The sequence below is a fragment of the Coregonus clupeaformis genome, unplaced genomic scaffold (assembly GCF_020615455.1).
Source record: "Coregonus clupeaformis isolate EN_2021a unplaced genomic scaffold, ASM2061545v1 scaf0092, whole genome shotgun sequence".
In the NCBI taxonomy this organism is placed as follows: Eukaryota; Metazoa; Chordata; class Actinopteri; order Salmoniformes; family Salmonidae; genus Coregonus; species Coregonus clupeaformis.
This window is the reverse complement of record NW_025533547.1, coordinates 184,357-200,851: the sequence shown is the minus strand read 5'-3', so window position 1 is coordinate 200,851 and position 16,495 is coordinate 184,357. Positions and strand designations below refer to the sequence as shown.

Genomic DNA, 16,495 nt, shown 5'->3' with positions numbered 1-16,495 from the left:
GCGGGAACTGGGCTGAGCGGGAACTGGGCTGAGTGGGAACTGGGCTGAGCGGGAACTGGGCTGAGCGGGAACTGGGCTGAGGGGGACCTGGGCTGAGCGGGACCTGGGCTGAGCGGGAACTGGGCTGAGTGGGAACTGGGCTGAGTGGGAACTGGGCTGAGCGGGAACTGGGCTGAGCGGGAACTGGGCTGAGTGGGAACTGGGCTGAGCGGGAACTGGGCTGAGCGGGAACTGGGCTGAGCGGGAACTGGGCTGAGCGAGAACTGGGCTGAGCGAGAACTGGGCTGAGTGGGAACTGGGCTGAGCGGGAACTGAACTGGGCTGAGCGGGAACTGGGCTGAGCGGGAACTGGGCTGAGTGGGAACTGGGCTGAGCGGGAACTGGGCTGAGTGGGAACTGGGCTGAGCGGGAACTGGGCTGAGCGGGAACTGGGCTGAGCGGGAACTGGGCTGAGCGGGAACTGGGCTGAGCGGGAACTGGGCTTGTCTTCTGTTTGCTATGTTTTTATCTCCACTATGTTGATTGAGTTCTTGTGTTCTAATTAGTTATATTTGAAGATGTATTTCACTTGTTTTCCTTTCTTGTAATGCCGTCCCTTTATAAAATAATATAAATGTGTTTTATCATGGCTAGGATTGGGTGCTCCATTATTCGACTCCTCTATTACTTAACTTTCAGAATAGCCATCTTTGTGTCGTGGAACATTTGGTTGTCAATATACCGTTTATCAACTACGAGAGCAACACGCTTCCCTTTTAATCTATTTTCCTTGATTTGGTACAGAACTTTGCGCCGTTCTGCAATCTCCCTCGGGAACTGATCATTCATGCCTATTTTTGTGCCACAAGTCTTTTACCTAGGCTTTTAACCATTACTTTATCCTTAAAGAAAGCAAATTTGGCAACGATTGGATGCTCATATCTCTGTCCTCTTTGTCCGAGATGGTGTACACGTTCAAGTTGGATTTTATCGACAGCATCATGTGGGATTTGAAGCGCTGTAAGAAAGAAGTCCTTCACAATTTATTCGGTAACCTCTCCTTCTTTTTCTTGGATACCCGTAAGTACTAGATTTTCTCTCATTGATCTAGTCTGTAAGTCTTGTAAGGCTTCTCTCAGAAAGTTGTTCTCCTTTTTAAGATCCTTAACGTCCATTTCTATCTTAGTGACTGTCCCTTTTAGCTTTTTTGTATCTTTCTCCATTATCGCAGCTTTTTCATCACTCATTTCAAGACTCGCCTTCAACTCTTTTACATCATTACTGACCAACTCTAGTATGCCCAGTTTGTCATTTATCGACTTCAACAGATCGCTTTCCACACTTACCAGACCCAGTGGTGAAAAGCATAAATCATCTGTATCCGTCGAGGAGTCGCGTTTCCTCTTGGAGATTGATTCTCCTCGTTTATCCTCCGTCATGTTTGAGTGTTGCGTGTTGTTGTACTATTTGTCGATACATTTCTCTAGCCTTATGATCCGTTTTGTGTTATTATCCAGATTGAATGTTATTACCCACGAATATATGAAGTGCTAATATTTAGTCTGACTTACTGATATTGAATATTATGTTTTTATCTTGAGGTGATTCGCACCGCTGTGCGTTCAATACACCATCTTGTTAATCAGCATCTTAAAGCACTCACAATTACTTAAGTTAAATATTCTACCTTTAATGCTACTAATCATTCCTATCTGTTCATTACTATCTGCCAAAGAGAAGTGGAAAATTGGAAAGTGGTCAGAAATGTCAGTATAAAGTATACCTGTATGAGCCACATTATTCAAAGAATTTGAAAAACTATTATCAATAAGGGTGGCAGATGAACTGGTCACTCTAGTGGGCTTATAGATGAGGGGATACAGACAGCTGGAGTTTAAAGTATTCAAAAAGTCAGACGTCAGTGATTGGTTCTCACTTTTAAATACATTTGTTGTAATCACCCAATAGAAAACACATTTTATCTTCATTATTAATCAAATCCAAGGTTGATGCAAGGATATCAGTGAAACTACCAATGTCAGAATCGGGTGGCCGATAGATGGATCCAATTAACACTTTTTTATCACCAAAAAATGAACATGAGGGAATTTCTATGAAAAGAGATTCAACATCAACGTTATCAGATGTAAGTGCGAGGTCCTCTCTTACAAAGAATTGAAAACGTTTATGAACAAAAATGGCCCCTCCTCCCACTCTTGATGTTCTCCAGTGGTGAACAGCATTATGAGGAGACATGTCATAAAGCATGTCTGTCTCTTCAGTCAACCATGTTTCTGAAAGGGCAACGATGGAACATTCATGACTGAGAGAAGCCAGATAATGAACAAGGTGGTCGTGATGTTTAGGAAGACTGTGAACATTCATATGAAAGGTAGAAAATAAGCTTGTCTTGGAATTAGATAAACTGTTAAACAGGTTGTTAAACTGATTAACGTTATAGTAATCACAAATGATAGACTCATCTCTGGTAAACTTCAGGAAACATGAATCTGGATCAACACAATCATTATGTTTATTGTTGGCTTCATTAATATCTAATGTGTTAAAGACCATGTAATCAGGGTTGATATCCGGCCCAACTAAGAGAGATACAAAGTCGGAATCATCCAGAGAGTAGAACAGAAACATAGAAGTGCATGCCTCACATGTCCAATACAACCATACATTTGTAATAGTTTTATCAATAGGGGTGCACTTCCTATGTAATACACATTGACACAGTCCACACAACACCACTGAAGACTTCAGAGGGTTATGACATTTAGGGCAATGTGTGTTTTTGGTCATGAGGTTAGGTGAAACACATGAACAAAGTAGAGTAAATATGTGTGTGTGTCAAATCAGTGGACTATAGCGGAGTCACTTGCCATTGGCCAACGAGAGGGGGGGTGAACGACCAGCTGATCAAACTTTAGGTATTCCATGTTGCCTTTTTAAAAATTATTCAATTAGCCGTGGCAGCAGTTCCTTTCTTTTGAGGCGTACCTTTTCGGGGGATGTCTTCATTAATGAAGATTTTGGTTCCCTGAGAATCTCCTCCTTGTCTTTGAACCTGAGCAGTTTCACCACTATAGATCTGGGCCAAACTGACTGGTCCTATAGATCTGGGCCGTCCATCGGGGAACAAAGTACCATTCCTATCCTCCCTCTCCATCTCCATGAGTTTAGGGTCCAGTTTGAGTTGATGTGCCAGGAGTTTCTTGGTTTTGACTTCTGTGTCATGCCAAGTTTCAGTCTTTGCGTCCTCAATACCATCAATTAAAATGTTCTTTGGAAGAGTGCTTGTCAAGTGTTGTTTGGAAGATTGTGAAATCCTCAGACATGGTTTTGAATGAGGTCTGGCTGGTGACATTCCCTCCCTTTTGCTCCTCCACCTCTGACTGTGTAAAGTCCAAACTGTGTTTAAATGCCATTACATCCTTAACTCTTAAATGTAAAGTCCCCATATTTGGGGACCCTATTAGATTTTTTAAATTCAATTCAGTTTGGTATGAGAACGGTAGCCCCTATCTGCGGAAAGCTGAGTATCTTGGCTATTGATCGGTGCCTTCAAATCTTTGGTGTGACTTACTACCATATATGGGCATATGAATTTATAAGGGCAGGCCGATCTTATAAATTCTGGTTAGCGTTGTGAAGCATAAAGAAATATACGTTGATACACACCGAAAGCCGGGACTCCACAGATCATGAGGTCGTCTTATTTGTCTGCCTGTGACCTACCGTTGTTGATCACCAGCCCCGAGAGTCAAAATGTTTATTTTACACAACGTTTTCACCAAACAGCAAACATCTTACAAGGTAAACTTCGATTTGGTCTGTGTTTGAGTTATAGCTACATGGGGGGTATCAAATGAATCCTTAGGTTGGTAGAAACAAATCTAGCCTATTGTCATGATGTATGACTTAATGACAACATCGAATGTCCACCGAGTGACACATCAAAAATATGATGTTGCCTGCTTACGCGCTGTAGGCATCCATTACACAGGGGATTGGCTACTATGGCACCTTGACAGTCTTGTAGCCAATGAGATAAGCTTTCCAGGGATATGCAGTTGACCTGGGTGGGACAAAGCAAGAGGCACATCCAGTGTGCAATTACCACATTCTGACATTTTGGAGAGGTTGAAAGGACACTTGAATGTACCCTGGATACCCCATAACACCACCACAATGTTTGAGTGAGGTTGATATGGTAGAAATTGTGTTTTTATACTGAACAAATAGCTTTTAGGTATTGCAAATATGTAATAGCACTGGAATTATCAAATTTACAAACATATGATCAATGGTGCTATTTTGTGTGTTTTTTTGCATTGTTTGTAACTTATTTTGTACATAATGTTGCTGCTACCGTCTCTTATGACCGAAAAGAGCTTCTGGACATCAGAACAGCGACTACTCACCTTGAACTGGACGAATAATTTTGATTTAATGAGTCGGACGAGAGGGATTTTCTCCAGATACCCGACAGGGCCCTCATCCCCGTCATTCGCAGTAGAAAGAAAAGGAGATATCGCGGAAGGAGATCGGGGTGCCTGGTAAGGAGTCGGTGACGAGTGGCTAATCTGCTTTTGCCATCGATACTATTGGCCAACGTACAATCGTTTGATAATAAAGTGGACGAACTACAAGCACGTATATCAGGAATATCCTACCAACGGGACATTAAAAACTGTAATATCTTATGAACGAAGACATGAATAACATACAGCTGGCGGGTTATACACTGTACCGGCAGGATAGAACAGCAGCCTCTGGTAAGACAAAGGGTGGCGGTCTATGTATATTTGTAAACAACAGCTGGTGCACGATATCTAATGAAGTCTCAAGGTTTTGCTCGCCTGAGGTAGAGTACCTCATGATAAGCTGTAGACCACACTATCTACCAAGAGAGTTTTCATCTATATTCTTCGTAGCTGTCTATTTACCACCACAAACCGATGCTGGCACTAAGACCGCACTCAATGAACTGTATACAGCCATAAGCAAACAGGAAAACGCTCATCCAGAGGCGGCACTCCTAGTGGCCGGGGACTTTAATGCAGGGAAACTTAAATCCATTCTACCTCATTTCTACCAGCATGTTAAATGTGCAACCAGAGGGATAAAAACTCTAGACCACCTTTACTCCACACACAGAGACGCATACAAAGCTCTCCCTCACCCTCCATTTGGCAAATCTCACCATAATTCTATTACAAGCTAAAACTAAAGCAGGAAGCACCAGTGACTCATCAATAAAAAAGTGGTCAGATGAAGCAGATGCTAAGCTACAGGACTGTTTTGCTAGCACAGACTGGAATATGTTCCGGGATTCTTCCGATGGCATTGAGGAGTACACCACATCAGTCACTGGCTTCATCAATAAGTGCATCGATGACGTCGTCCCCACAGTGACCGTACGTACATACCCCAACCAGAAGCCATGGATTACAGGAAACATCCGCACTGAGCTAAAGGGTAGAGCTGCCGCTTTCAAGGAGCGGGACTCTAACCCGGACGCTTATAAGAAATCCCACTATGCCCTCCGACGAACCATCAAACAGGCAAAGAGTCAATACAGGACTAAGATTGAATCGTACTACACCGGCTCTGACACTCGTCGGATGTGGCAGGACTTGCAAGCTGCCCAGTGACACGAGCCTACCAGACGAGCTAAATCAATTCTATGCTCGCTTCGAGGCAAGTAACACTGAAACATGCATGAGAGCATCAGCTGTTGCGGACGACTGTGTGAACACGCTCTCCATAGCCGATGTGAGTAAAACCTTTAAACAGGTCAACATTCACAAGGCCGCAGGGCCAGACGGATTACCAGGACATGTACTCCGAGCATGCGCTGACCAACTGGCAAGTGTCTTCACTGACATTTTCAACCTCTCCCTGTCTGAGTCTATAATACCAACATGTTTCAAGCAGACCACCATAGTCCCTGTGCCCAAGAACACTAAGGTAACCTGCCTAAATGACTACCGACCCGTAGCACTCATGTCTGTAGCCATGAAGTGATTTGAAAGGCTGGTCATGGCTCACATCAACACCAATATCCAAGAAACCCTAGACCCACTCCAATTTGTATACCACCCCAACAGATCCACAGATGATGCAATCTCTATTGCGCTCCACACTACCCTTTCCCACCTGGACAAGAGGAACACCTACGTGAGAATGCTATTCATTGACACCTCCCTCTGCAACTGGATCCTGGACTTCCTGACGGGCCGCCCCCAGGTGGTAAGGGTAGGTAACAACATATCCGCCAGGCTGATCCTCAACACGGGGGCCCCTCAGGGGTGCGTGCTCAGTCCCCTCCTGTACTCCCTGTTCACCCATGACTGCATGGCATGACTCCAACACCATCATTAAGTTTGCCGATGACACAACAGTGCTAAGCCTGATCACCGACAACGATGAGACAGCCTATAGGGAGGAGGTCAGAGACCTGGCAGTGTGGTGCCAGGACAACAACCTCTCCCTCAACGTGATCAAGACAAAGGAGATGATTGTGGACTGTAGGAAAAAGAAGAGGACCAAGCACGCCCCCATTCTCATTGACGGGGCTGTAGTGGAGCAGGTTGAGAGCTTCAAGTCCCTTGGTGTCCACATCACCAACAAACTAACATGGTCCAAGCACACCAAGACAGTCGTGAAGAGGGCACAACAAAGCCTATTCCCCCTCAGGAGACTGAAAAGATTTGGCATGGGTCCTCAGATCCTTAAAAGGTTCTACAGCTGCACCATCGAGAGCATCCTGACTGGTTGCATCACTGCCTGTTATGGCAACTGCTCTGCCTCCGACTGCAAGGCACTACAGAGGGTAGTGCGTACGGCTCAGTACATCACTGGGGCCAAGCTTCCTGCCATCCAGGACCTCTATACCAGGCGGTGTCAGAGGAAGGCCCTAAAAATGGTCAAAGACTCCAGCCACCCAAGTCATAGACTGTTCTCTCTGCTACCGCACCGCAAGTGGTACCGGAGCGCCAAGTCTAGGTCCAAAAGGCTCCTGAACAGCTTCTACCCCCAAGCCATAATACTCCTGAACAGCTAATCATGGCTACCCAGACTATTTGCATTGCCCCACCCCCCTCTTTTACGCTGCTGCTACTCTCTGTTTATTATCTATGCATAGTCACTTTAATAACTCTACCTACATGTACATATTACCTCAATTACCTCGACTAACTGGTGCCCCTGCACATAGACTCGGTACCGGTACCCCCTGTATATAGCCTCGCTATTGTTATTTTTGCTACTGTTCTTTAATTATTTGTTACTTTTATTTCGTATTATTTTATATAGTATTTGTTTGTGTGAATTCTTTTACATTTTTATTTATTTTTTGGTATTCTTTCTTAAAACGGCATTGTTGGTTAAGGGCTTGTAAGTAAGCATTTCACTGTAAGGTCTACACCTGTTGTATTCGGCGCATGTGACAATTTGATTTTATTTGATATGCTACTTTGGAGACGTTTAGGGACACTTGGAAACGTCCCATGACCACACCTGACACCACTTCCTAAAACATCTGCCCATTTCTAGTTGTTAGGTCTATCAATCCCATTTTCCTTTCTGATATTGTTCACATGTTGTTGAAGCCATCTGATGTGTTTCCAGCTCTAGTCATCAATAATTCATTCAAAATAAGAAGACAAAAGAACGGTTATTTCGTGTTGATCTTGTGTAATCTGAACTATGTAACTCCTATCGATCTTCTGATCATTTCCTCATAATTTCCCAGATGTCTTCTTAACAAATATACCACGTTTTTCGCATGTCAGAATCATGTAATTCCACATGAATAGCAGTTACTTAGGGGTCTGTCTATTTAGGCAGAAATCTACATTTTGCCATTACATTTAAGAGGTTTAAACAGATCATTAACCCTTCTGTTGCTAGAATCCATAAAGAGTTGCAGGAAGGACTTCAAGTTTTTTTCCTGCAGATCTATTAGATCTTTATAGAACTATTTGTGTTGATTGAGTAGTTAATGGAGTGTAGTGTTGATCCGTATTCCTCTTCCACATTGAGCTTTGCAGTGTTTTTCTGTCTAGTATTAGCCATGCTACAAGCTTATTGTGAGCTAAAATGAGCTCGCAAACACAACCCGCCTCCCAAAAATAAGCTCCGCCAGTGAAATAGCAAAAACATACTTGATCACACATGCACCAGTACGATAAACAGAGAGAAAGCTGAGAATTTTCTCACTGTATGGATCCTGGCTGCACTTTACTAAGCGAGCAGGAGATTACCAACTCGCAAGTTAGTGCTGTGGATACAAGCAGAATTCGGGACAGTAAGCCAAAACACCGGTCCAAGATGCTTGGGAGAGACAGGGGTAGGAGCATTCGCTTCCTCACAGAGGGAGCAGCGTGAAGGAGAATAAGTTCCTTGAATTTTCTTTTGCGTTCCAAAGGTCTGCATCAGTGGCTTGTAGGCTATGTGTGGAAGCCAGGAGATGCTAAATGTGTTTATGTTTTTGTATTTTTTTGTATTGTTTTAACCTTTATTTAACTAGGCAAGTCAGTTAAGAACAAATTCTTATTTACAATGACGGCCAAACCCGGACGATGCTGGGCCAATTGTGCGCCGCCCTATGGGACTCCCAATCACAGCCGGATTGTGATACAGCCTGGATTCGAACCAGGGTCTGTAGTGACGCCTCTAGCACTCTAGCCACTCGGGAGCAGGGACAATTACTGTGTCTATAAGGGTCAATTACCGTAAGACCGGCAGTTATTTGCTTGACAATCACCGGCTGACAAAATTTCATGACCGCCACAGCCCTAGTGCTGTGCAGATGTGCAAGATCAGGAACAGGCCACCTCACGTTAGTCAGCGCGCAAAGCTGGGCACAGTGCGCAGTTTACATTTTAGTCATTTAGCAGATGCTCTTATCCAGAGCGACTTACAGTTAAGTGCATTCATCTTAAGATAGTTAGGTGACAACCACATATCACAGTCATAGTAAGTACATTTTTCCTCAATGAAGTTTCTGTCAGCAGTCAGAGCTAGTAGGGGGAGAAAAAGTCCAAAGGCTTATTATTATTATATTGGGTGTTTTGTTGACTGATATTCCCTGGGGTTATAATAATAATAATATGCCATTTAGCAGCGCCGTGCTCTACCATTGAGCTACAGAGGATTAATTAGGGTTAGTTCGACATTGAAGTAGAGGACGCATCAGTTTTATTTTCGGAAGGTAGAAAGAAAGTAATATGAGCAAAAAACATTTGAATCGGCGATGCCTAACATTTGAATCGATTTTCTGACCGATGCATGCCTCATTTGGATCGGTTTGGGTTCCGCGGACCGATGCAGACATATCTTAAACATTTAAATCGGGGACCGTTGGATATCGGTGAATCATTACATACCTAAAGAATTTTGCAGATCATTCCAGCGGTTCTGTAGAAGAACACGTTTTAAAGTAGTCAACATCATAACATTATTTCCAAAATGCATTAAAAGCGTATTGCATGATCTGTTTGATTTTGAGTTCTGATATTTGGCAAGTGTGGTAAGGAGTACAGAAGTATTTCATTCTAGGGAAATGTTTCCAATTTGTCCTGATGGTGGCAAAGTGGGCCCACAGCTTGAACACCGGCATTGCTGCTTGCAGCTATATTTGTTCATGTTATTGTAGATTCATGTCAAGGTTAGGGTCAGACATACCTAGATCTATAAACAGGGTTAAAGGGATACTTAGAAATTTTGGCAACGAGGGCCTTTATTTACCTCCCCAGAGTCAGATGAACTCGTAGATACCATTTTTGTCTCTGCGTGTAGTTTGAAGGAAGTTGCTAACTAGCGCTAGCGCCATTGCTAACTACATGCTAGCAGATACCCATAGACTTTCAGTCATTGTGCTAATGCTAGTTAGCATTGGCTAGCAAAACTACCTCTAACTTCCTTCATACTGGACACAGAGACATAAAATGGTATCGACAAGTTCATCTGACTCTGGGGAAGTAGATAAAAGGACTAATTGCCTAAATCCAGAAGTATCCCTTTAAGGTTAGTCATACCTATGTCTATAAACAGGAGAGGTGATAGGGCTTAGGTTAGGGCTAAGGTTAGTCATACCTTTGTATATAAACAGGAGAGGTGTTAGGGCTTAGGTTAGTCATACCTAGGTCCTGCTGAACTCGTCTAGGAATCCCGATGACAGTTTTCCGTCTCCTCAGTTTCCTCCTCCTCTGAAGAACAGACTGAGAGTGGCCTAGCGAGTCGAACTGAACCCCTGCAGAGAGAAAGATAGGACAGGATGTGTGTTTAAGTGACGCCAACGAAGCAGTGAAGCCCTCTCCTCTATTCTACACCGGAACCCCCAGGAGAACTACAGCAGTAGTTATAGCTAGCAGTTACAGTAGTTCTCGTTTAGCCAAAGGTGTAACTTTGTGTTGGATATTGGGGAAGTCAGGATCAATTGGTTCCGGTGTCAACACCTCTTATGGGGGTTCAGCGACATGCCGGGACATAATCGTTTTTCAAATAGCTGTGAAATGCTTGTTTCAGGTGAACTTAAGGAAAATAGAGTAAAAAAAAAAAGTCCTAATAATTTGGTCAATATAACCCAATCACAACAGAAACACCAATATCTTTCCATATAACTTTAAACTGTGTTCTTCCTAGTAACAGTTCAGAAAGCCACACCCCTTCTTTATATTAAAATGTCAAAACCTATTTTCTATTTGTGTCCGCTTCCCCACGTTTAGCAAGTACATTTTCTTGAATAATACATTTCTTCTACCCAATTAACTTAAAATAAGTAAATGCAATCTTAGTCCAGAAACTTCTTAATTGGTTATACAATTTATTTGTAGTATTCATTCATAAAATACACTACATATACAGTGAGGGAAATAAGTATTTGATCCCCTGCTGATTTTGTAAGTTTGCGCACTGACAAAGAAATTATCAGTCTATAATTTTAATCGTAGGTTTATTTGAACAGTGAGAGACAGAATAACAACAAAATAATCCAGAAAAACGCATGTCAAAAATGTTATAAATTGATTTGCATTTTAATGAGGGAAATAAGTATTTGACCCCCTCTCAATCAGAAAGATTTCTGGCTGCCAGGTGTCTTTTATACAGGTAACGAGCTGATTAGGAGCACACTCTTAAAGGGAGTGCTCCTAATCTCAGTTTGTTACCTGTATAAAAGACACCTGTCCACAGAAGCAATCAATCAATCAGATTCCAAACTCTCCACCATGGCCAAGACCAAAGAGCTCTCCAAGGATGTCAGGGACAAGATTGTAGACCTACACAAGGCTGGAATGGGCTACAAGACCATCGCCAAGCAGCTTCGTGAGAAGGTGACAACAGTTGGTGCGATTATTTGCAAATGGAAGAAACACAAAATAACTGTCAATCTCCCTTGGCCTGGGGCTCCATGCAAGATCTCACCTCGTGGAGTTGCAATGATCATGAGAATGGTGAGGAATCAGCCCAGAACTACACGGGAGGATCTTGTCAATGATCTCAAGGCAGCTGGGACCATAGTCACCAAGAAAACAATTGGCAACACACTACGCCGTGAAGGACTGAAATCCTGCAGCAAAGGGGACAATGGACAGGGCCATGTACAGTCAAATCTTGGGTGAGAACCTCCTTCCCTCAGCCAGGGCATTGAAAATGGGTAGCGGATGGGTATTCCAGCATGACAATGACCCAAAATACACGGCCAAGGCAACAAAGGAGTGGCTCAAGAAGAAGCACATTACGGTCCTGGAGTGGCCTAGCCAGTCTCCAGACCTTAATCCCATAGAAAATCTGTGGAGGGAGCTGAAGGTTCGAGTTGCCAAACGTCAGCCTCGAAACCTTAATGACTTGGAGAAGATCTGCAAAGAGGAGTGGGACAAAATCCCTCCTGAGATGTGTGCAAACACGGTGGCCAACTACAAGAAACGTCTGACCTCTGTGATTGCCAACAAGGGTTTTGCCACCAAGTACTAAGTCATGTTTTGCAGAGGTGTCAAATACTTATTTCCCTCATTAAAATGCAAATCAATTTATAACATTTTTGACATGCGTTTTTCTGGATTTTGTTGTTGTTATTCTGTCTCTCACTGCTCAAATAAACCTACCATTAAACTTATAGACTGATCATGTCTTTGTCAGTGGGCAAACGTACAAAATCAGCAGGGGATCAAATACTTTTTCCCCTCACTGTACAAAAGTATGTATGTGGAAAACCCTTCAAATTAGTGGATTCGGCTATTTTAGCCACACCCGTTGCTGACAGGTGTTTAAAATCGAGCACACAGCCATGCAATCTCCATAGACAAACATTGGCAGTAGAATGGCCTTACTGAAGAGCTCAGTGACTTAAAGCGTGGCACCGTCATACAAGTCAGTTCGTCAAATTTCTGCCCTGCTAGAGCTGCCCCGGTCAACTGGAAGAGCTGTTATTGTGAAGTGGAAACGTCTAGGAGCAATAACGGCTCAGCCGTGAAGTGGTAGGCCACACAAGCTCACAAAACGAGACCGCAGAGTGTTGAAGCGTGTAGCGCGTAAAAATTGTCTATCCTCGGTTGCAACACTCACTACTGAGTTCCAAACTGCCTCTGGAAGCAACGTCAGCACAATAACTGTTTGTCGGGAGCTTCATCAAATGGGTTTCCATGGCCGAGCAGCCGCACACAAGCCTAAGATCACCATGCACAATGCTAAGCGTCGGCTGGAATGGTGTAAAGCTCGCCACCATTGGACTCTGGAGCAGTGGAAACGCGTTCTCTGGAGTGATGAATCACGCTTCACCATCTGGCAGTCCAACGGACTAATCTGGGTTTGGCGGATGCCAGGAGAACGCCACCTGCCCCATTGCATAGTGCCAACTGTAAAGTTTGGTGGAGGAGGAATAATGGTCTGGGGCTGTTTTTCATGGTTCGGGCTAGGCCCCTTAGTTCCAGTGAAGGGAAATCTTAAGGCTACAGCATACAATGACATTCTAGACGATTCTGTGCTTCCAACTTTGTGGCAACAGTTTGGGGAAGGCCCTTTCCTGTTTCAGCATGACAATGCCCCTGTGCAAAAAGCGAGGTCCATAAAGAAATGGTTTGTCAAGATCGATGTGGAAGAACTTGACTGGCCTGCACAGAGCCCTGACCTCAACCCCATTGAACACCTTTGGGATGAATTGGAACCACGACTGCGAGCCAGGCCTAATCGCCCAACATCAGTGCCCGGCCTCACTGGCATCATGATCAACAATAGACTTCATAATAAACCAATCAGTATGGCATCATGATCAACAATAGACTTCATAATAAACCAATCAGTATGGCATCATGCTCAACATTATTGTGAAGTGGAAACGTCTAGGAGCAATAACGGCTCAGCCGTGAAGTGGTAGGCCACACAAGCTCACAAAACGAGACCGCAGAGTGTTGAAGCGTGTAGCGCGTAAAAATTGTCTATCCTCGGTTGCAACAGGGGCGGCAGGTAGCTTAGTGGGTAAGAGCGTTGTGCCAGTAACCGAAAGGTCGCTGGTTCTAATCCCCGAGCCGACTAGGTGAAAAATCTGTCGATGTGCCCTTGAGCAAGGCACTTAACCCTAATTGCTCCTGTAAGTCGCTCTGGATAAGAGCGTCTGCTAAATGACCAAAAATAAAATAAAATAAAAAATAAACATTAGACTTCATAATAAACCAATCAGTATGGCGTCATGCTCAACAATAGACTTCAAAATAACACACATTCAACAGTCAATAACCGGTTGCAACTTTATACAAAGGTGGACATATAGTGATAGAGAGAGGGGTCAGATCTGCAGTCTCAACCTTATAGTGGTACAGAGAGGGGTCAGATCTACAGTCTCAACCTTATAGTGGTACAGAGAGGGGTCAGATCTACAGTCTCAACCTTATAGTGGTAGAGAGAGGGGTCAGATCTACAGTCTCAACCTTATAGTGGTACAGAGAGGGGTCAGATCTACAGTCTCAACCTTATAGTGGTAGAGAGAGGGGTCAGATCTACAGTCTCAACCTTATAGTGGTAGAGAGAGGGGTCAGATCTACAGTCTCAACCTTATAGTGGTACAGAGAGGGGTCAGATCTACAGTCTCAACCTTATAGTGGTACAGAGAGGGGTCAGATCTACAGTCTCAACCTTATAGTGGTACAGAGAGGGGTCAGATCTACAGTCTCAACCTTATAGTGGTAGAGAGAGGGGTCAGATCTACAGTCTCAACCTTATAGTGGTACAGAGAGGGGTCAGATCTACAGTCTCAACCTTATAGTGGTAGAGAGAGGGGTCAGATCTACAGTCTCAACCTTATAGTGGTAGAGAGAGGGGTCAGATCTACAGTCTCAACCTTATAGTGGTAGAGAGAGGGGTCAGATCTACAGTCTCAACCTTATAGTGGTAGAGAGAGGGGTCAGATCTACAGTCTCAACCTTATAGTGGTACAGAGAGGGGTCAGATCTACAGTCTCAACCTTATAGTGGTAGAGAGAGGGGTCAGATCTACAGTCTCAACCTTATAGTGGTAGAGAGAGGGGTCAGATCTACAGTCTCAACCTTATAGTGGTAGAGAGAGGGGTCAGATCTACAGTCTCAACCTTATAGTGGTAGAGAGAGGGGTCAGATCTACAGTCTCAACCTTATAGTGGTACAGAGAGGGGTCAGATCTACAGTCTCAACCTTATAGTGGTACAGAGAGGGGTCAGATCTACAGTCTCAACCTTATAGTGGTAGAGAGAGGGGTCAGATCTACAGTCTCAACCTTATAGTGGTACAGAGAGGGGTCAGATCTACAGTCTCAACCTTATAGTGGTACAGAGAGGGGTCAGATCTACAGTCTCAACCTTATAGTGGTAGAGAGAGGGGTCAGATCTACAGTCTCAACCTTATAGTGGTACAGAGAGGGGTCAGATCTACAGTCTCAACCTTATAGTGGTAGAGAGAGGGGTCAGATCTACAGTCTCAACCTTATAGTGGTACAGAGAGGGGTCAGATCTACAGTCTCAACCTTATAGTGGTAGAGAGAGGGGTCAGATCTACAGTCTCAACCTTATAGTGGTACAGAGAGGGGTCAGATCTACAGTCTCAACCTTATAGTGGTAGAGAGAGGGGTCAGATCTACAGTCTCAACCTTATAGTGGTACAGAGAGGGGTCAGATCTACAGTCTCAACCTTATAGTGGTACAGAGAGGAGTCAGATCTACAGTCTCAACCTTATAGTGGTAGAGAGAGGGGTCAGATCTACAGTCTCAACCTTATAGTGGTACAGAGAGGGGTCAGATCTACAGTCTCAACCTTACAGTGGTACAGAGAGGGGTCAGATCTACAGTCTCAACCTTATAGTGGTACAGAGAGGGGTCAGATCTACAGTCTCAAGCTTATAGTGGTACAGAGAGGGGTCAGATCTACAGTCTCAACCTTATAGTGATAGAGAGAGGGGTCAGATCTACAGTCTCAACCTTATAGTGGTACAGAGAGGGGTCAGATCTACAGTCTCAACCTTATAGTGGTACAGAGAGGGGTCAGATCTACAGTCTCAACCTTATAGTGGTACAGAGAGGGGTCAGATCTACAGTCTCAACCTTATAGTGGTACAGAGAGGGGTCAGATCTACAGTCTCAACCTTATAGTGGTACAGAGAGGGGTCAGATCTACAGTCTCAACCTTATAGTGGTACAGAGAGGGGTCAGATCTACAGTCTCAACCTTATAGTGGTACAGAGAGGGGTCAGATCTACAGTCTCAACCTTATAGTGGTACAGAGAGGGGTCAGATCTACAGTCTCAACCTTATAGTGGTAGAGAGAGGGGTGTCTTGAATGAGCCTAGTCAGTATGACCTGGTGACTCCTCCAGTCTCCAGGTAGAGCTATGGTAACACTGAGACAAGGTAGATGACCTGGTGACTCCTCCAGTCTCCAGTCAGAGCTATGGTAACACTGAGACAAGGTAGATGACCTGGTGACTCCTCCAGTCTCCAGTCAGAGCTATGGTAACACTGAGACAAGGTAGATGACCTGGTGACTCCTCCAGTCTCCAGTCAGAGCTATGGTAACACTGAGACAAGGTAGATGACCTGGTGACTCCTCCAGTCTCCAGTCAGAGCTATGGTAACACTGAGACAAGGTAGATGACCTGGTGACTCCTCCAGTCAGAGCTATGGTAACACTGAGACAAGGTAGATGACCTGGTGACTCCTCCAGTCTCCAGTCAGAGCTATGGTAACACTGAGACAAGGTAGATGACCTGGTGACTCCTCCAGTCTCCAGTCAGAGCTATGGTAACACTGAGACAAGGTAGATGACCTGGTGACTCCTCCAGTCTCCAGTCAGAGTTATGGTAACACTGAGACAAGGTAGATGACCTGGTGACTCCTCCAGTCAGAGCTATGGTAACACTGAGACAAGGTAGATGACCTGGTGACTCCTCCAGTCTCCAGTCAGAGCTATGGTAACACTGAGACAAGGTAGATGACCTGGTGACTCCTCCAGTCAGAGCTATGGTAACACTGAGACAAGGTAGAT

General features: G+C 44.3%; 1 protein-coding gene across 1 annotated transcript in view; it reads right to left on the bottom strand.

The window, feature by feature from the left end:
• The window catches only part of LOC121533038 (Nance-Horan syndrome protein-like), an 87,335-nt gene that overhangs the window by 22,139 nt on the left and 48,701 nt on the right, over positions 1–16,495 (bottom strand). Inside the window, exon 6 of the mRNA XM_045213232.1 lies at positions 10,136–10,246. Coding sequence (XP_045069167.1) covers positions 10,136–10,246 — 111 coding nt within the window. The remainder of the gene's footprint in view (positions 1–10,135; positions 10,247–16,495) is intronic.